This window comes from Cervus canadensis, chromosome 18 (genome assembly GCF_019320065.1).
Source record: "Cervus canadensis isolate Bull #8, Minnesota chromosome 18, ASM1932006v1, whole genome shotgun sequence".
Classification (NCBI taxonomy): Eukaryota; Metazoa; Chordata; class Mammalia; order Artiodactyla; family Cervidae; genus Cervus; species Cervus canadensis.
This window is the reverse complement of record NC_057403.1, coordinates 61,357,844-61,380,537: the sequence shown is the minus strand read 5'-3', so window position 1 is coordinate 61,380,537 and position 22,694 is coordinate 61,357,844. Positions and strand designations below refer to the sequence as shown.

General features: G+C 38.6%; 1 protein-coding gene across 1 annotated transcript in view; it reads left to right on the top strand.

Moving 5' to 3' along the window:
- Positions 1 to 22,694, top strand: part of CNTNAP4 (contactin associated protein family member 4) — a 268,149-nt gene that overhangs the window by 26,979 nt on the left and 218,476 nt on the right. Inside the window, exon 2 of the mRNA XM_043434893.1 lies at positions 18,596 to 18,706. Coding sequence (XP_043290828.1) covers positions 18,596 to 18,706 — 111 coding nt within the window. The remainder of the gene's footprint in view (positions 1 to 18,595; positions 18,707 to 22,694) is intronic.

Genomic DNA, 22,694 nt, shown 5'->3' with positions numbered 1-22,694 from the left:
TCTTTCTTAAGGGTTAATTCTTACAATAAGACTTTTGTAAGAGATAGCCAGCTAAATTTTATTCAGTTCCAACTCTTGAAATGTTTGAATTCCTAATTTTATTTATTTGCTTATTTTTGACTCCGCTGAGTCTTTGCTGCACATGGGCTTTCTCTAGTTGCGTCAGGCCGGGCCACTCTGTAGTTGCAGCATGCGGGCCTCTCATTGTGGTGGCCTCTCTTGTTGCCGAGCACAGGCTCTAGGCACACGGGTTTCAGGAGTTGGGCCATGTGGGCTCCATAGTTGCAATTCTTGGGCTCAAGAGCACAGGCTCAATAGTTGTGGCACATGGGCTTAGTTGCCCCATGGCATGTAAAATCTTTCTGGACTGGCGATCAAACGCCTGTCTCCTGCTTTGGCAGATTCTTCATCACTGGACCACCTTGAATTTATACTAGTAATTATTTAAGGAAGTGGTCACAGGCAGTTACACAATACTTACTATATACCAGCTACCAATATTCTTGATATGCTGACATTTAATTCTCAGAAAGCTTACCTTGGTGCTATCACCCCCATTTATAGAAGGAAGGAGGCAGTTTAAATAAAGCGCCTAAGACCCTTCAGTAACTGGCAGAGGCAGGACTTGAGGATGGCTGTGAGGTTAGACTTGCAGTCACTATGCTATGCTGTGTTCTGGGTTCTGAAAGAGGTGACAAGGAACTCATGGTACTGACCATCCACTTTCATCCCAGCAAGTGGAGACCTGGATCACCTGAAATGTGTCGTAGTAGAAGCCCATTCAGGTTTAGGAGGGACCTTCCTGTGGGATGAGAGGGATGATGGTTGAGGAGGGTTTCATAAAGAATGGGAAACTGTGGCTGAAACCTGGAGAAGAGGCAGGTGCGCACAATGAAGAGAAGAACCTCTTTCAGCTCTGTGTATTGAGGAGGTGGTTAGGATAATATTCCAAGTGACTTTGGGAATGGTACAGTCTTCTTATTATTGTTCAATCGCTCAGTCATGTCTGACTCTTTTACAACCCTATGAACTACAGCAAGCCAGGCTTCCCTGTCCTTCACAATCTCCTGGAGCTTGCTCAAACTCATGTCCATTGAGTTGGTGATGCCATCCAACCATCTCATCCTCTGTCTTCCTCTTCTCCTCCTACGTTCGGTCTTTCCCAGCATCAGGGTCTTTTGCAGTGAGTCGGGTCTTCACATTCAGTGGCCAAAGTATTGGAGTTTCAGCTTCAGAATCAGTCCTTCCAATGAATATTCAGAGTTGATTTCCTTTAGGATTGACTGCTTTGATCTCCTTGCTGTCCAAGGGACTCTGAAGAGTCTTCTCCAACACCACAGTTCAAAAGCATCAATTCTTCTGTGCTCAGCCTTCTTTATGGTCCAACTCTCACATCCATACATGACCACTGGAAAAACCATAGCTTTGACTATACAGACCTTTGTAGGCAAAGGTCCAGTCTTATCACTCTCAAATTATAATCATACACAGGGATTCCATTATTGTTAACTCCAATGGCTTACTCAAAATGGAAAGTCTCATCATCAAATCAGTATATGTGTGTCACTACACCAGACTCAAAACTACCTTTTAACAATCTCTGGGCAATGTTTTGAATCTGAAAAAAAAAATCACATTTTTGATTCTACACCTACAGTTTGGCAATTGTGGTAGCTAGGACAGTGGCTTCTAAGGGATGTCTACATCCTAATCCTTGGAATCTTTGAATTTGTTACAAAGTGACTGATTGGCAAAGAGACTTCATAGATGTGATTAGATTAAGGCTCTTGAGATGGTGATATTATGTTGGATTATCCGGTTGGGTCCAGTGTAATCACAAGAATAAGCGTAAGAAGGAGACAGGGGAGTCAGGAAGAAGACATGATGGAAGCAGCAATCAGAGGGCCGTGCTCAATGCAGTCGGCCTCTGCAAGCTGGAAAAGGGAAGGAAACAGATTCTCCTCTAGAGCTTGAGAAGGCATATCATCCTGCTGACACCTTGACTTTAGCTCAGTGAAACTCATTTTGGCCTTCTGACCTCCAGAACTGTAAGCTAATACGTCTGTGTTGCTTTAAGAGGCCAAGTCTGTGGTAATCTGTTACAGCAGCAACAGCAATCTAGTACAGTGGCCATTCCTCTGCCTCTGTTCCTGGGCTGTGAAACACAAGTTGTCTGCATTAATTTGAGTATCATTCCAGAGTCTTTATATGAACCTATTAGAAAGAGAGAAAAAGATGGAAGAAAAGTTCTTTACACTAAACATCTAAACCTATTTTCTTTTAAAGACTCACCTTCATTGCCATTTGACTTTAGTTGTTCTATCATAGGTTTAAAGGCAAGTTAATCTGTATTGTTGGCAATAAATGGAGGCGGATTCACATAAACTCCTACATCTGAGCTCACTCTGCGTACGTTGCAGAATCTGTGTATGAGCAAGTGTAGGCAGAACTTCCTTGGATTTATATATATGTGATACTTTCTAAGCCTCTCATCATTTTTTTGCTTGACTATATGTTGTATGTTGAGATTGTCAACAGCATAAACCTCATGTTAGTGAACATCATTTTTACTTTATTATCATTTTTTCTCACTGTGCATTTTTAATCTTACATGAGAATTTTCTTTTCATTAATTCTAGCATTAATTCTCTTCATTAATTCAAAGCATACTTTATCGTATCCATGTTACACACCTATTAATGTTCTAAAACTCTCCCCAACTCCACTCCAAGAAAACCCAAAATTTATGAGAGGACCCTTTATAGCTCTGTTTTAAACCATGTATATTCTGCAATCTATTATTTGAATGATTTTGAATTTTATACCTACTTAAAGCTTTTCTCTTTAAGTCCTTTTTTAGTCAAAAGTCAGTTCTGAAATTTAGACTTGGTCGTAAAAGGAATGAATTTGAGATATGGTTACAAGTCTTAAATCTATTTATTGTAATAGAGGAGAAACTTTTACATTCTATTAGAAGTTAATCACTAAAGGGATGTTGCCTATAAGCTTAAATTATACATAAGGGCCCTTCTCTGGTACCCCTGCCCCCTAGGTAACGTGCATTAAGCTAAAATATCCTTGTTTAGCTCACAGGAAACATCTTGACCAGGCCCACCAGTGAGTGACAGCAGGGAGGAAGAAATTAACACATGCCCTTGGAGGCTGGCCAGAATCAGGAAAAGTTTGATTTTACTTGTGCCCTTCATAGAAGAAGCCTGAATTCCATCAGGCAAGGTGGTTCTTTGGGGCATGAGTCCACCATCTTTTCAGTCTGCCAGCCTTTCAAATAAAGTTGCTATTCCCTGCCCCAACAACTTGTCTCTTTATTCTATACTGGCCTATTGTGCAGCGAGCAGGAGGCGCTTAGATTCAGGAACATCATCAGAGTGTCACAGGTGGTCATTTACCTGTCAGTGAAGGCTTGTGTTGTGTACAGATTCCTAGAACTCTGATACTGTCTCTACTTTTTAATTATTTCTTCCACCCTTTCACCTTTGGATGGTTTTGTTTGGTGGATTTGTAGGTCTCCTTGTCCTAATATCTGGACTTCAAATAGTTGCTATTAAACTTCTAAAATCAATCAGCCTCTGGCTGTGCTGTCATTAAAAGTTAACTGCCTTCCCATTAATCCATTAACTGGGAAAGCTATTCAAGGCTGTAACTTGGGGTATGTAGGCCAATGTTTGCCTTCAAGTGAAAGTTTATCCTATTAACATTAAAGAGTGTGTGTGTGTGTGTATATATATATATACATATATGTGCGTAATACATATGTATACTTATGTGTATATATATGAGTATGTTTATATAAATCACCCATGGCTTATGTAGAAGAAAATGCATAGAAATTTATAGGCTGCTGCCAGAAATGAATTCTTGAAAACTAGAAAATCATCTTTGTCTTTGACTCAGCTCTAGAAAAAATACTGATAAATATTTACTTGTTTTGAGTTGCAGCAATATGTTATTTCTTAGATTTAAGCCACTGATTGACAAAGTTAGAAGCTCATGCTTGTCTTATATCTAACAGTGGTATCCTCAGTGAATGTTAATTTTCCAAAGACAGATCACTATACAAGCTAAAGAATTTAGCAGTGATCTATACTCAGTGGTAGCTAATTGAGTTGAAATGTTATTTTAGGGAACGATGAGAGAGAAAAGTCAGGACAGGCCCATATTTTGTCACCTACTCTTATGAAAACTTATATTTTATTCATGCCCAGTTGTATCATCACTATGCCTTACAATTTCTTTTTTCTTTTTTCTCACCAGAATGTCACTGTGTGGTGGCTGCCTCCACACACTGTCAGTTGACATAGTTACGCAGGGGGAAAGGGATGGGGTGTGATACCACAGCCATTTCTTCAATCTTTAAATAGCTTCATGAAACAGTACAAAAAGCATAAAGAGATTTGCAAAAGGAACAAAGCTCTCCATTGGATAGAAATTAATTTGCAAGTCTATTTTAGTGGTTTCCAAATTAGCATGGTCCTGGCTAAACTACGCCCTAGACAAAGCAAGTCACAGTGACCTGGAATAGGGCAAGTTGTGGGCAAGTTATAAACCTACACCTGTGATTGGATTGGATTGGCCAAAAAGTTTGTTCAGATTGTTCCAGAAAACAGTTTTTGGTCAACACAATACTCTGTAGATAGGATGAATTACTATAGGTGCATGTTCCATAAAAGTTATATATATATATATGTAAAATCAGGAGATTGATGGTACTTTTCAAACAGAAACTGGGTCTTCTGTAAATTCTTAGGATGGGCTTCTGTTTCTTTTCTTTGATGTGCTGAGTGAATTCTTAGGGTGGTTACAACTCTGGGGATGAACCTGCAGAGCTGGGAGGACCTCACTGACATGGAAATCAATGAAGGCCACCAAAATGAGAAAAAGCACAGACTTTTTTTTTCAATTAATTAATTAATTATAATTGGAGGATAATTACAAAATTATGATGGCTTTTGCCATACATCAACATGAATCAGTCACAGGTACACATGTGTCCCTCCCATCTTGAACCCCCCTCCTACTTCCTTCCCCATCTTATCCCTCTGGGTTGTCCCCATGCACTGTCTTTGGGTGCTCTGCTTCATGCATCAAACTTGCACTGGTCATCATTACCATCATTACATATGGTGATATACATGTTTCAATGCTATTCTCTCAAATCATCCCACCCTCACCTTCTTCCTCTGAGTCCAAAAGCCTGTTCTTTGATCTGTGTTTCCTTTGCCATTCTGCATGTAGGATCGTCAGAACTGTCTTTCTAAATTCCATATATATGCGTTAATATACTGTACTTGTCTTTCTTTTTCTGACTTACTTCACTCTGTATAATAGGCTCCAGGCTCATCCACCTCATTAGAACTGACTCAAATGCATTCTGTTTTATAGCTGAGTAATATTCCATGGTGTATATGTATCACAGCTTCCTTATCCATTCATCTGCCAATGGACGTCTTGGTTGCTTCCATGTCCTGGCTATTGTAAACAGTGCTGCAATGAACATTGGGGTACACGTGTCTCTTTCAGTTCTGGTTTCCTAGGTGTGTATGGCCAGCAGTGGGATTTCTGGGTCATATGGCAGTTCTATTTCCAGTTTTTTAAGGAATCTCCACACTGTTCTCCATAGCGGCTGTACTAGTTTGCATCCCCACCAACAGTGTAAGAGGGTTCCCTTTTCTCCACACCCTCTCCAGTATTTATCGTTTGTAGACTGTTTGATGATGTCCGTTCTGACCAGTGTGAGATGATAACTCATTGTGGTTTTGATTTGCATTCCTCTAATAATGAGTCCTGTTGAGCATCTTTTCATTTGTTTATTAGCCATCTGTATGTCTTCTTTGGAGAGATGTCTGTTTGGGTCTCATGCCCACATTTTGATTGGGTTGTTCATTTTTCTGGTATTGAGCTGCATGAGCTGCTTATATATTTTGGAGATTAATTCTTTGTCAGTTGGTTTGTTTGCTATTATTTCCTCCCATTCTGACGGTTTTTCACCCTGTTTATAGTTTCCTTCGTTGAGAGCACAGACTCTTCATTCAGAGCTTGCTATAGCAAGGGAGTCAGCCACCATCACTTGTGTTCTGCAGAGACTCAAATGCTGGCAGGGGGCAAGGGAAAGCTTTACTGTGAAAAAAATACAAAAGAAGGCATCAGGTATGCTTTGATTGCAAGCTGTTTGCAGGAGGAAGCTGTAGACATGGTAATCAGGATTGAGCCATCCTATGTGATTGATTAGGTGTGCACATTTTGGTTGCTCTGTATTTGGCAGACATTTATCCAGTCCAGGTGTCTCAGTAGTAAAGAATCTGCCTACCAATGCAGGAAACACCAGAGAGGAAAGTTTCATCCCTGGGTTGGGAAGATCCCCTGGAGGAGGAAATGGCAATCTGAGCCAGTATTCTTGCCTGGTTAATTCCCTGGACAGAGGAGCCTGGCAAGCTACAGTCCATGGGGTCGCAAAGAGTCAGACACAACTGAGCAACTGAGCACACATTCACACAAGTTGGAAGCAGGCACACAAATTGGGAAGCTGTAAGGTATTTACCAAGTGTTGGCTATTTGGAGCCAATTGCTACAGCAGTTATTGTTTGGTTTCCTGAACTGGCTACTGAGGAAAGTAGGTTGGCTCCTGGGCTGGTTGCTACACATTATGAGTCAGAAGTTCTATTTTTGTACATAGTATGGTCATTGTCCGTTTGTATATTTGGTCTCTCATTGGGCAGGAGTGGTCAGCAGGGTCTGGACCCTGTGTCATGCTAGGGCAGGAAGATGGAACTCCTGAAATCCTGAAAGTGGACCTGAATAATCTGTAGAACTAACTCAGGTTGGACTTATGGTTAAAAACAATATTGTATTGGGGATGAAAGCTTGCCTTGTGCACAATATTTTTGATGTATATCAGCATAATTCCACACTTTTCCTAAATTAGTCCTTTATTTCCAACTTCAACTGAATGACAATTTCAATAACACAGATTGGAATAAAGTGTTTTAAGTAAATAGATTTCTTGAAGGGAAAGACATTCCTAATCCTCAATCTGTCAATGGAATGTTTGGATTCTAATAGGTCTAAACAACCAGCTGTTTTCTGAAAAGACTGAGATACCAACGTCTCTAAAGCTCCCAGTGGAAAGTTTCACTTCTGCTTCTGGTGTATGGAAATTTTTTGGGAGATATTAAGCATGTTTCCTGCCTGTGCTTTTCTGTCTTGTCCTATCCTTCTTTAATGAGTATTCCCATGGGAAACGTGATTCGTCAGGAGGCATGCAACTGATTTTGGCAAGTCTTCCAAATAACAGAGAAAGTTGTTTTACTCAGTGGCAACTAAGCTGAATGTTACTGAAAATCAGCCCTATTTTTTGCAAGTATACTTTAGATTACCAGTTTCAACAGTGTGTGGCTCAGAACAGCAGCTCTGTGACTTTGGGTAAATCGTATAACTACTGTGTCCCTTTCTCCTCAATTGTACAATGGAGTTAATAGTATCAAGTGGCATAAGGTATTTGTCAGTATTTAATACACATACAGCACCAAGAACATAAGCAGCCAATAACATAAACCTATTATCTTAGTACAGATCGTATTGCACAGAGATTAAGAAAATTGATTTACTTTTATTAAAACCTGAACAGCTTTTACTTACTTTTAGAAATTATGAAATAAAGCCCTTTGTAAAATTAAATTAAATTACTTTCAATTAAGCTATATTAAAATGCTTTCAATATAGCTTGCATCTGTATTTGTAAGAGGCTATTGAGTATATTCATATACACAATTTGCTAGAGATCTAATATATCACTGTCTTTTTAATGACAATGGTAAGTTCTCTCACAGTGAGGAGTAAACAGTATCTTTTCTGAAACATTGGCTTGAAAGCTGTAGATTTGTGTGTCCTTGTGCGTGTGTGTACATGCATGCACATGAAAATGTTTCAACAGAAAGTAGGTAATTTTTTCCCTTAGAATGTGTGTGTGTGTGTGCTCAGTCACTCTGTCTTCTCCAGCTCTTTGAGACCCCAGGGACTGTAGCCCACCAGGCTCCTATGTTCTTGGGGATTCTCCAAGAAAGTGTACTGGAGTGGGTTGCCATGCCCCCTCCAGGGGGAATGTATATTCTAAAATAATTATGTATGTATGGTATAAATATATACAGATATGTATATTCTAATATAGTTATCTAAAAATGTGAAATAAAAGCAAAACAAAAATATGAAACAATTAACAAAAAATTCTGTAATTACAAAAAGACAAAATTATAATAGTTATACATTTCTCACTATATATCAAGTTAAATGTGGAAATTCTAACAGGACTATGAAAAGTTGTATAAAGAGTAATATAATTTTGAAAAAGCATAGAGTAGTAAGAGTGATGTTTGTTTCTTCCTCTGATAGAAAAAAACCACAAATTAACCAAACATAGCTTGCTACCCTTTTGATGTGTAGAAGCCTTCCCCCTTGATGACAGTGTTTTTAAATTTCACTGGTGACTGAAGTATTTCACTGTCTTCTCTGCCCCTTTTGGGCTTCCCTGGTGGCTCAGTGATAAAGAATCCTCCTACCAATGCAACAGATGCAGGTTCAATCCTGGGTCAGGAGGATCTCCTGGAGAAGGAAATGGCAACCCACTCCAGTATTCTAGCCTGGGAAATCTCTTGGACAGAGGAGCCTGGTGGGTTACAGTTCATGGGGTCACAGAAGAGTTGGATATAACTGAGTGACTGAGCACTTGAAATTATACCATATATGTATGTACAAGTGAATAACATATGACTCATGTATATATAATATAAATATAATTTATAGTAGTGAATACATGTATATTAATATATATGTAATATGTGAATATAAAAATATTTACACATAAATGCATGTCTATATTTCTGCAAATAAATGCCTACAGCTCTCCTCAGCTTGGAAACAGTATCCTTTCTCTCCCGTCTGTCTGTCTCTTCTCTTGGCCCCTGCTAGGCCCCAGCACTTCCTCCCTCTTACCTCATCTGGGGGCTGTGCCCTAGGCCACTGCCTCCTTGGACGTTAGAGGTAGTGAGATGGGGTGCTTTCAAGAAGGAGGGGGAGCCTTTGGGGGGGCAATTCCTGGGGCCTACCTAAGAAGGCCATATAATAAGTATATGCCATCAGTTAAACTTATGCTTGATGGCCAACTCAGCATTTATACAGGTCAGCTTGTATACACTATATATACATATATATACACGTACATTTTGTAGTACACATATGTATATTGTAATATATGTATGTCATGCCTGTTCATATATGCATGCATTATAGTTGTAAATATAATTATATACTATATGCATAATTGTATATATATAATAAATGCATGACACTTTATTATAACTATACTGTGCTATATATTATGCATATATATGTTTATATACATATGTTCAGTTCAGTTCAGTCACTCAGTTGTATCTGACTCTTCGCGACCCCATGAATCGCAGCACGCCAGGCCTCCCTATCCATCATCAACTCCCGGAGTTTACTCAAACTCATGCCCATCAAGTCGGTGATGTCATCCAGCCATCTCATCCTCTGTCATCCCCTTCTCTGCCTGCCTTCAATCTTTCCCAGCATCAGGGTCTTTTCCAATGAGTCAACTTTTCGTATGAGGTGGCCAAAGTATTGGAGTTCCAGCTTCAGCATCAGTCCTTCCAATGAACACCCAGGACTGATCTCCTTTAGGATGGACTGGTTGGATCTCCTTGCAGTCCAAGGGACTCTCAAGAGTCTTCTCCAACACCACAGTTCAAAAGCAGCGATTTTTTGGTGCTCAGCTTTCTTCACAGTCCAATTCTCACATCCATATATGATCACAGGAAAAACCATAGCCTTGACTAGATGGATCTTTGTTGGCAAAGTAATGTCTCTGCTTTTTAATATCCTATCTAGGTTGGTCATAACTTTCCTTCCAAGGAGTAAGCATCTTTAAATTTCATGGGTGCAGTCACCATCTGCAGTGATTTTGGAGCCCCCCAAAATAAAGTCTGACACTGTTTCCAGTGGTTCCCCATCTATTTGCCATGAAGTGATGGGACCGGATGCCATGATTTTAGTTTTCTGAATGTTGAGCTTTAAGTCAGTTTTTTCACTCTCCTCTTTCACTTTCATCAACAGGCTTTTTTTTAGTTCATCTTCACTTTCTGCCATAAGGGTGGTGTCATCTGCATATCTGAGGTTATTGATATTTCTCCTGGCAATCTTGATTCCAGCTTGTGCTTCATCCAGCCCAGCGTTTCTCATGATGTACTCTGCATATAAGTTAAATAAGCAGGGTGACAATATACAGCCTTGATGTACTCCTTTTCCTATTTGGAACCAGTCTGTTGTTCCATGTCCAGTTCTAACTGTTGCTTCCTGACCTGCATATAGGTTTCTGAAGAGGCAGGTCAGGTGGTCTGGTATTCCCATCTTTTTTAGAATTTTCCACAGTTTATTGTGATCCACACAGTCAAAGGCTTTGGCATAGTCAATAAGGCAGAAATAGATGGTTTTATGGAACTCTCTTGCTTTTTTGATGATCCAGTGGATGTTGGCAATTTGATCTCTGGTTCCTCTGCCTTTTTTTTTTTCTTTTTAATTTTTTTTAAATTTAATTTTATTAGTTTGAGGCTAATTACTTTACAATATTTTAGTGGTTTTTGCCATACATTGACATGAATCAGCCATGGATTTACATGTTTCCCCATCCTGATCCGCCCTCCCGCCTCCCTCTCCATCCCATCCCTCTGGGTCTTCGCAGCGCACCAGCCCTGAGCACTGTCTTATGCATCCAACCTGGGTTGGTGATCTGTTTCACCCTTGTTAGTATACTTGTTTCAATGCTATTCTCTCTGAACGTCCCACCTTAGCCTTCTCCCACAGAGTCTAAAAGTCTGTTCTGTACATCTGTGTCTCTTTTTCTGTTTTGCATATAGGGTTATCGTTACCATCTTTTTAAATTCCATATATATGCTTTAGATACTGTATCGGTCTTTATCTTTCTGGCTTACTTCACTCTGCATAATGGGCTCCAGTTTCATCCATCTCATTAGAACTGATTCAAATGAATTCTTTTTAACGGCTGAGTAATATTCCATAGTGTATATGTACCACAGCTTCCTTATCCATTCATCTGCTGATGGGCATCTAGGTTGCTTCCATGTCCTGGCTATTATAAACAGTGCTGCAATGAACATTGGGGTGCACATGTCTCTTTCAGATCTGGTTTCCTCGGTGTATATGCCCAGGAGTGAGATTGCTGGGTCATATGGCAGTTCTATTTCCAGTTTTTTAAGAAGTCTCCACACTGTTCTCCATAGTGGCTGTACTAGTTTGCATTCCCACCAACAGTGTAAGAGGGTTCCCTTTTCTTCACATCCTTGCCAGCATTTATTGCTTGTAGACTTTTGGATAGCAGCCATTCTGACTGGTGTGTAATGGTACCTCATTGTGGTTTTGATTTGCATTTGTCTGATGATGAGTGATGTTGAGCATCTTTTCATGTGTTTGTTAGCCATCTGTATGTCTTCTTTGGAGAAATGTCTGAAACTATAAAACTGCTAGAGGAGAACATAGGCAAAACACTCTCCGACATAAATCACAGCAAGATCCTCTATGACCCACCTCCCAGAATATTGGAAATAAAAGCAAAAATAAACAAATGGGACCTAATGAAACTTAAAAACTTTTGCACAACAAAGGAAAGTATAAGCAAGGTGAAAAGACAGCCTTCAGAATGGGAGAAAATAATAGCAAATGAAGAAACAGACAAAGGATTAATCTCAAAAATATACAAGCAACTCCTGCAACTCAATTCCAGAAAAATAAATGGCCCAATCAAAAAATGGGCCAAAGATCTAAATATACATATCAGTCAGATTTCAGTGTTGACCATCTGGTGATGTCCATGTGTAGAGTCTTCTCTTGTGCTGTTGGAACAAATATTGTACATATACATATTAGATGTATATAATACATGATGTTACTAATATATAACTGTATGGGTAGTACATGCATATAGTATGTATGTACATATATTACATAGGTACTTGGTGAAGGGACCAGATATTAGGATGATCTGATGTAGTATTTAAATGTATAACGGTCTTATCACAAGGAGATGAGCAAATTAACCAAATTCTGTGTCTCAATTTTACCTCATCTGTAAAATAGTATCTCAGAGAGGAATGGTAAAAATTGGTAGATTCGCTGAAGAAGGGATAGGCTACCAACTCCAGTATTCTTGGGCTTCCCTTGTGGCTCAGCTGGACTAAAATCCCCCTGCAATGCAGGAGACCTGGGTTCAATCCCTGGGTTGGGAAGATCCCCTGCAGAAGGGAATGTCTACGCACTCCAGTATTCTGTCCTGGAGAATTCCATGGACTGTATAGTCCATGGGGTCCCAAAGAGAACTGAGTGACTTTCACTTTACTTCCCACATGTGAAATGGTTCTAAGTTCTTAGCAGAGTGCTCACTGAATGCGTGTGTTCATTATTATTAGTTCTATGTAAGGATAACTTTAGAATATGTTACTGCTAAACAAACATACCACAGATTGTGGGAAATGTATATACCCATGTAACCACAACTCAGGCCGACAGCTAGATCTTTAGCTAACACTGAAGCCCTCATCTATCCCCACCTACCCGCCCCCACCCCTGCTGATCCCTTTCCCATATCACGTGTCCTTCTTCCCACAAATGGAGTAAACACCCCTTCTCTTAGATTAATCTCATTCTTTTTAAGCTAAAAATAGAACAATATTGATTCTCAATTTATAGTGGCAAAAACAAATGTGCAATAAGTGTATGCCCTCTAGAGTGATTGCACTAGAGAGTCATTTTACATCTGAAGCATTGAGTTGAATCTGCATAATTGATTGTGAATTGCAGTGAAACAGCCTAGCTTTTTTGGGTCACATTTATACATGAATACTAATAGTGATTCACAAGTGATTATCATTTCGGTTGACACACATCACACACCCCCATATATATATGTGCTCATTTGTGCACACGAACACATACATCATAGTTTCCACAGAATACGAAAGCATTTTGGTTGTTACTTGAGTGTAATCAGAATTTCCTTCAACACTTCATGGATTATTATGTCTTTTTATGTCTACATTTCTTAACACTTGAATTACAACTGGATTGACAGTGTCAGTACTAAAGCCGATCAATAGACATGCAGGAACTCCGGGCCAGTTATCAGTCTATTTTAAGAGTTAAAGAATTTAAGATGTGAAAGAAGAAAAAGTGGACTTTAAATGAAAATGAGACAATCTTAAAAAATGAATGCTATCTTTAGCAAATTCTTTTGAAAAGCATTCAAATGTTAAGTTGGTAAATTTTTACTAACCACTTATACTTTAAACCTTTAACTAGAAGGAAAAGTGTATATTTCACATAGCAGCACTGCAGAAAAATATTGTAGTTTGAATATTTAAGCAATAAAACTACTAGTGGCAGTTAAAAAAACTGTGTTCAAACTGTATAGACTTCATAAAATTTCAGGTGAATCAATGTAATTCCTAGATTTATTTAAACTAAAATGTTCATTGTTAATTTAAAAATTGTGACAATAATCCTGCATGGTTTTTAATTACCAACATATGCTAAATCCTAAATATAAGAGAAGTATTATCTGGTAAGAGCAAAAATGGCTACAGCTTAGTAATTGTATAATATGAAAATCTAAAGACTGCATGAAGTAAAGAGTTAGCTGAATAAAATGTCAACATGAGACTATTCTTCTACTTTTCCTTACTGTTTGTACCTTCCTTTTTATTGGCTATGTGACATACATAATAGAATAGATAATAAGACATGTATCTATGTATTTCATATATACCCTTATATACCTATTGATATATACATGTATGTATGTGAATGTACACACACACACACACACAACCTGCCTTCCTTCAAAAGTGACCACTGTCTTTTCATTCTGTGCTTTTCATTTCTTTGTTTTTCAATAGTATTTTCCTCATCACATATGTCCCTAAATAATGTTTTATTTAGCTTTGCTTGTTTTTAAGATTCTCAAAACTATCAACATATATTATATGGTTTTCTATAGCAGTTTTTCCATTAAAAATTTTATTTCTAAGATCCCACCTTTTTGTTTTTTCTTTTGGTCCATTGGTGTAGTTCCTTTTACTGCTGTATGTTATTCCATTGTGAAAAGTCCTATGAATTATTTATCTCTTATTTGATCAGTAAATGTTCAGATTGTCAATTTTTGCTGCTATGAGCATTGTTGCTAGAAATTGCACATGTATCCCTGTGAATAAATACAAGAGTTGCTCTAGGTTAATGCTCCCCAACGTTTACCTGATGACACACAGTTAATACTAGTATTTGTATAACACCCTTATCATCGGGTGGCTCTGCGGAGGCAGACACACATATCAGTGGGGCGGATGGGCCATGGGAAGCAGAGGTTCAAAATATGCAAGCTCATGATAAATTTTTTTTTTTTTAAGTATATTCTCATGTTTACACTCCCACTGGCAGGATGTTGGAGCTTCTCTTGGCCCACATTGTCTAGACCATCTGGTGTTGTCAGATGTATTAAATCTTGCTGGCCTACTGTCTGTAAAGTGAAAGTGAAAGTGAAGTTGCTCAGTTGTGTCCGACTCTTTGCAACCACATGGACTGTAGCCCACCAGGTTCCTCTGTCCATGGGATTTTCCAGGCAAGAATACTGGAGTGAGTTGCCATTTCCTTCTCCAGGAGATCTTCCCAACCCAGGGATCAAACTCGGGTCTCCCTCACTGCAGGCAGAGGATTTACGGTCTGAGCCACCAGGGAAGCCCTGTAAAATAGTATCTATATATAGGTCTTTTATTTCTTTAGGTAGATTTATTCCTAAGTATTTTATTCTTTTCACTGCAATGGTGAATGGAATTGTTTCCTTAATTTCTCTTTCTGTTTTCTCATTGTTAGTGTATAGGAATGCAAGGGATTTCTGTGTGTTAATTTTATATCCTGCAACTTTACTATATTCATTGATTAGCTCTAGTAATTTTCTGGTAGAGTCTTTAGGGTTTTCTATGTAGAGGATCTTGTCATCTGCAAATAGTGAGAGTTTTACTTCTTCTTTTCCAATCTGGATTCCTTTTATTTCTTTTTCTGTTCTGATTGCTGTGGCCAAAACTTCCAAAACTATATTGAATAGTAGTGGTGAGAGTGGGCACCCTTGTCTTGTTCCTGACTTTAGGGGAAATGCTTTCAATTTTTCACCATTGAGGATAATGTTTGCTGAGGGTTTGTCATATATAGCTTTTATTATGTTGAGGTATGTTCCTTCTATTCCTGCTTTCTGGAGGGTTTTTTTTTTTTTATCATAAATGGATATTGAATTTTGTCAAAGGCTTTCTCTACATCTATTGAGATAATCATATGGTTTTTATTTTTCAGTTTGTTAATGTGGTGTATTACATTGATTGATTTATGGATATTGAAGCATCCTTGCATCCCTGGGATAAAGCCCACTTGGTCATGATGTATGCTCTTTTTAATATGTTGTTGGATTCTGTTTGCTAGAATTTTGTTAAGGATTTTTGCATCTATATTCATCAGTGATATTGGCCTATAGTTTTCTTTTTTTGTGGTATCTTTGTCAGGTTTTGGTATTAAGGTGATGGTGGCCTCATAGAATGAGTTTGGAAGTTTACCTTCCCCTGCAACTTTCTGGAAGAGTTTGAGTAGGATAGGTGTTAGTTCTCTAAATTTTTGGTAGAATTCAGCTGTGAAGCCATCTGGTCTTGGGATTTTGTTTGTTGGAAGCTTTCTGATTACAGTTTCAATTTCCTTGCTTGTGATGGGTCTGTTAAGATTTTCTATTTCTTCCTGGTTCAATTTTGGAAAGTTGTACTTTTCTAAGAATTTGTCTATTTCTTCCAAGTTGTCCATTTTATTTGCATATAGATGCTGATAATAGTCTCTTATTTCTGTGTTGTCTGTTGTGATCTCTCCATTTTCATTTCTAATTTTGTTGATTTGATTTTTATCTCTTTGTTTCTTGATGAGTCTGGCTAATGGTTTGTCAATTTTATTTACCTTCTCAAAGAACCAGATTTTGGTTTTGTTAATTTTTGCTATGGTCTCTTTTGTTTCTTTTGCATTTATTTCTGCCCTAATTACCTAAATAAACAAAAGACCTATATATAGAAAACTATAAAACACTGATGAAGAAATCAAAGAGGACACAAATAGATGGAGAAATAGACTGTGCTCATGAATCAGAAGAATCAATATAGTGAAAATGAGTGTACTATTCAAAGCAATCTATAGATTCAATGCAATCTCTATCAAGCTACCAATGGTATTTTTCAGAGAACTAGAACAAATAATTTCACAATTTGTATGGAAATACAAAAAACCTTGAATAGCCAAAGTAATCTTGAGAAAGAAGAATGGAACTGGAGGAATCAACCTGCCTGACTTCAGTCTCTACTACAAAGCCACAGTCATCAAGACAGTATGGTACTGGCACAAAGACAGAAATATAGATCAATGGAACAAAATAGAAAGCCCAGAGATAAATCCATGCACCTATGGACACCTTATCTTTGACAAAGGAGGCAAGAATATACAATGAAGAAAAGACAATCTCTTTAACAAGTGGTGCTGGGAAACCTGGTCAACCACTTGTAAAAGAATGAAACTAAAATACTTTCTAACACCATACACAAAAATAAACTCAAAACAGATTAAATATCTAAATGTAAGATGAGAAACTCTAAAACTCCTGGAGGAAAATATAGGCAAAACACTCTCCGACATAAACCACAGCAGGATCTTCTATGACCCACCTCCCAGAATATTGGAAATAAAAGCAAAAATAAACAAATGGGACCTAATTAAAATTAAAAGCTTCTGCACAACAAAGGAAACTTTAAGCAAAGTGAAAAGACAACCTTCAGATTGGGAGAAAATAATCGCAAATGAAGCAACAGACAAAGGATTAATCTCAAAAATATACAAGCAACTCCTGCAGCTCAATTCCAGAAAAATAAATGACCCAATCAAAAAATGGGCCAAAGAACTGAACAGACATTTCTCCAAAGAAGACATACAGATGGCTAACAAACACATGAAAAGATGCTCAACATCACTCATTATCAGAGAAATGCAAATCAAAAACCACAATGAGGTACCATTACACGCCAGTCAGGTTGGCTGCTATCCAAAAGTCTACAAGCAATAAATGCTGGCAAGGGTGTGGAGAAAAGGGAACCCTCTTACACTGTTGGTGGGAATGCAAACTAGTACAGCCACTATGGAGAACAGTGTGGAGATTCCTTAAAAAACTGGAAATAGAACTGCCATGTGACCCAGCAATCCCACTCCTGGGCATACACACTGAGGAAACCATAACTGAAAGAGACACATGTACCCCAATGTTCATCGCAGTACTGTTTATAATAGCCAGGACATGGAAGTAATCTAGATGCCCATCAGAAGATGAATGGATAAGAAAGCTGTGGTACATATACACAATGGAATATTACTCAGCTATTAAAAAGAATACATTTGAATCAGTTCTAATGAGATGGATGAAACTGGAGCCCATTATACAGAGTGAAGTAAGCCAGAAAGAAAAACATCAATACAGTATACTAACGCATGTATATGGAATTTAGGAAGATGGTAACAATAACGCTTAATGCGAGACAGCAAGAGAGACACAGATGTATTGAACAGTCCTTTGGACTCTGTGGGAGAGGGAGAGGGTGGGATGATATGGGAGAATGGCATTGAAATATGTAAATTATCATATGAGAAACGAATTGCCAGTCCAGGTTAGATGCATGATACAGGATGCTTGGGGCTGCTGCACTGGGATGACTCAGAGGGATGGGATGGGGAGGGAGTTGGGAGCGGGGTTCAGGGTGGGGAGCATATGTACACCCATGGTGGATTCAAGTCAATGTATGGCAAAACCAATACAATGTTGTAAAGTAAAATATAAAATAAAATAAAATAGTATCTAACTGTAGTGTTAATTTATGCTTTGAGTTTGAGCATCATTTTAAAGTGGTCCTGTGCTGTGAACTCTCTGGTCTGGTTTTGTGTCATTTTTTCCTAGTGTGTTTTCTAACTGATTTGAAAGGAGTTTTTGTTTCTCCTTATTATTTTTTGTTTGTTTGTTTTCCTTCATTTGCAACACTAGTTGTAAACTGTTCGGGGAATGCTCTCTTCATGTTGTGATACTTGTCTTCACCTCACGTGTCTTTTGACAGCTCTAAGTTCTTAATTTTAATGTAGTTAAATAATATACATTTATTTGTGTAAGTTAGGTATACTGATTAGATATTTTTGTTTCTTATTTAAGTAAACTGTTTCTACCTCAAAATACTATTTTGTAATTTCTATGTAGTTTTCCTTCTCCATTTCCATATTCCCCTGTCTTTAAATTCTTTTTCTCTTACTGAGTGTTTACTATATATAAGCAGTGGGCATATTGTTAGGTTTATTTGTTTTGTTTTCTTTATTTGTTTTATCTATTGAATCCAAGTAAGCTGTCAGCAGGCTACTAACCTGAATGTGGGATTTTCCCTCTTGGCAGATAATTGTGATGACCCTCTGGTGTCTCCCTTGTCTCAAGCATCATTCAGCAGTTCTTCTGAGCTCTCTAGCAGTCATGGTCCTGGGTTTGCAAGGCTAAACCGAAGAGATGGTAAGTCTGATTTTTCTGCTCTGATTGGTTCATGATGAATCTCATTCACCTTCCATTCTCTTTTAGTAAAATCATTATTAAATGATACATTGTAAAAGGAAGTAAATTATAAAAGGAAGTAAATTTCTAAATAAGCAAATGGCAGAAAATGATGGGTTGTACATGACATTTGGGATTGGTTCTGGAATAGCAAAGGGATGCACCTATTTAAAAATCTTGCATCATCGTTTTAGCACCCAAAGAATTGAATTCCCTCAATCTGGTGATTTTTTAAAATGTACCTTATAAAATAAACTTTTCTTTAAAATTTTTATTTTTAATTGAAATATAGTTGATGTACTGTACAATTTTGGTTTCAGGTGTACAGTATATTGGTTTGACACTGAAATACACTTTGAAGTGATCACCACGTTAAGTCTAGTAATCAAAGACGTTATAGTATTATTAACCATATTCCCTATGCTGTATATTATATCCTATGACTTATTTATTTTATAAATGGAATTTTGTACCTCCTAGTTCCCTTCACCTATATTATTCATTCCCTCAACTTTCCACTCCTTCTGTGGCAACCACCTCTTTCTTTTCTGTCTCTATGGGTCTGATTTAATTTTGTTTGTTTTATAGATTCCAGATATAAGTGCAGTCATACAGTTTTGTCTTTGTCTGACTTATTTCACTTAGCATAATACCCTCTAGATTCATCTAAGTTATCACAAATGGTAAGATTTCACTTTGTAATGAAAAATAGATATTCCATTGTATATGTATATACTGCATCTTCTTCATTCATTCATCTACAAAGGACACTTTGGTTGTTTCCATTACTTGGCTATTGTAAATAATGCTGCAGTGAACATAGGAGGGCATATATCTTTTTCATGCTTTTATTTTCTTGGGGTAAACACCCAGAAGTGAAGTTGCTGGACTTTATGGTAGTTCTGTTTTTAATTTTTGGAGGAACCTCAATGCTGCTTTCCATAGTAGCTGCAGCAGTTAACAATTCCACCAACAGTGCACCAGAGTTCCCTTTCCTCTGCATCTTCCCTAACGTTTGTTACTGATAGTTGTGATGTCTTGCCTTTTGGATTATAGCCATTCTGACAGGTGTGAGGTATACTTCATGGTGGTTTTTACTTGAATTTCCCTAGTGATGACTGATGTTGAGGCATGCTGTGGCTGGGCCCACCACTGTTGGTGAGCTGGTAGGTGGGGCTGACCCCCACCTGGCTATGTGACCTGGTGCTGCATGCCTGTTGTGGACCCACTGGTGGATGTTGTTATCATGTGTATGTGCTCAGTCGTGTTTGACTCTTTGTGACCCCACGGACTCTATCCCACCAGGCTCCTCTGTCCATGGGATTTCCCAGGCAAGAATACTGGAGTGGGTTCCCATTTCCTCCTTCCTCCTTCCCCTTCGATCCTTCAGGGATCTTCCTGACCCAGGGATTGAACCCTCATCTCTTGCATCTCCTGTATTGGCAGGTGGATTCTTTACCACTGCACCACCTGGGAAGCCTGGATGTTGGTGGTTCCTGGAGCTAATAGGCTAGGGAGAGGATTCCAAAATGGCACTCACCACTGCTGGTGTCAGCTCAGTAGAAGGACATTCCAAAAATAGCCACCAGTGTCTCATTACCCAGGGGAGTCTCAGCTGCCTCTTGTCTCTGTGGGAGGCTCTCCAAAGGCATTAACTGAGTCTGACTCAGGTGCCTTTCAAATTAGTGCCTCTCCACTGGGACTTTGCATATGTGAGATTTTGCACACATCCTTTAAGAGTGCAGTCTCTGTTGTCCGTAGCCCTCTGACTCTTCCAAACATATGCCCTGTTACTTTTCAAAGCTCGACTTCTGAGGCCTCATCTTTTCTGTGCAGGATTCCTGGGCCGATAGCCCTATGTGTGGCTTAGACACCATGCCCCTCATGGAGGACCTCTGTGATTATGATGTCCCTCATGTTTGTGGGTCACTGATCCTGGGCTGGGGGTCCCGTCTAGATTGCATCTCTGTCCTTCCAGCCTGTCTTGTTGTTGCTTTTTCTTTATGCTTTTGGTTGTGTAAAACGTTTTCTGCTTGTCTTCAGGTCTTTCTCATAGATAGTTACTAAGTAGTTTAATTTTGATGCACGTGTGGGAGGAGGTGAGTTCAGAGTTTCTCTACTCCTCCATCTTGATCCTAAAATGCACTTTTCTACAACAATATACAATCATTATGTATACAATAGCCATGAAAATGTAACTGATCCTCTGTTTTAAGATAAGAAGGAAGTTTGCAGGAAGCCATTTTAAAAGTTGCTAGTTATATATGAAAGCATTCCCCCTAAGGTCAGGAACAAGACAAGGGTGTCCACTTTATTTAAGGGTGTCCTATTATTTAATAGGGTGTCCACTATTATTCAACATAGTTCTGGAAGTCCTAGCTGCAGAAATCAGAGAAGAAAAATAAATAAAAGGACTCCAGATTGGAAAAGAAGAAATAAAGCCCTCACTGCAGATGACATGATACTGTAGGTAAAAAACCCTAAAAATAGTATCAGAAAATTACTAGAGCTAATCAGTGAATTTAGCAAAGTTGCAGGATACAAAATCAATACACAGAAATCACTTGCATTTCTATATACTAACAATGAAAAATCAGAAAGAGAAACTAAGGCATCAATCCCATTCACCATTGCAACAAAAAGAATTAAATATCTAAGAACAAATTTACCTAAGGAGAAAAAAGAACTGTACACAGAAATTTATAAGACACTAATGAAAGAAATCAAAGATGACATAAACAAATGGAGAAATATTCTATGTTCCTGGGTAGGAAGAATCAATATTGTGAAAATGACTGTACTACCAAATGCAATCTACAGATTCAATGCGATCCCTATCAAATTACCAATGACAGTTTTCACAGAACTAGAACAAAAAATTTGACAATTCATATGGAAACACAAAAGACCCTGGTTAGCCAAAGTGGTCTTGAGAAAGAAGAATGGAACTTGAGGAATCAACCTTTCTGACTTCAGATTATACAACAAAGCTAGTCATCAAGACAGTATGCTACTGGCACAAAAACAGAAATACAGACCAATGGAACAAGATAGAAAGCCCAGAAATAAACCCATGCACCTATGGGTACCTTATTTTTGACAAAGGAGGCAAGAATATACAATGGGGCAAAGACAGCCTCTTCAATCAATGGTGCTGGGAAAACTAGATCAGTTCAGTTCAGTTCAGTCGCTCAGTCGTGTCCGACTCTTTGCAACCCCATGAATCGCAGCACGCCAGGCCTCCCTGTCCATCACCAACTCCCGGAGTTTACTCAAACTCATGCCCTTCGAGTCGGTGATGCCATCCAGCCATCTCATCCTCTGTCGTCCCCTTCTCCTCCTGCCCCCAATCCCTCCCAGCATCAGGGTCTTTTCCAATGAGTCAACTCTTCCCATGAGGTGGCCAAAGTGTTGAAGTTTCAGCTTCAGCATCAGTCCTTCCAATGAACACCCAGGACTGATCTCCTTTAGGATGGACTGGTTGGATCTCCTTGCAGTCCAAGGGACTCTCAAGAGCCTTCTCCAACACCACAGTTCAAAAGCATCAATTTTTCAGCACTCAGCTTTCTTCACAGTACAACTCTCACATCCATACATGACCACTGGAAAAACCATAGCCTTGACCAGACGGACCTTTGTTGGCAAAGTAATATCTCTGCTTTTTAATATCCTGTCTATGTTGGTCATAACTTTCCTTCCAAGGAGTAAGCGTCTTTTAATTTCATGACTGCAGTCACCATCTGCAGTGATTTTGGAGCCCCCCAAAATGAAGTCTGACACTGTTTCCACTGTCTCCCCATCTATTTCCCATGAGGTGATGGGATCAGATGCCATGATTTTGGTTTTCTGAATGTTAAGCTTTAAGCCAACTTTTCCCCTCTCCTCTTTCACTTTCATCAAGAGGCTTTTTAGTTCCTTTTCACTCTCTGCCATAAGGGTGGTATCATCT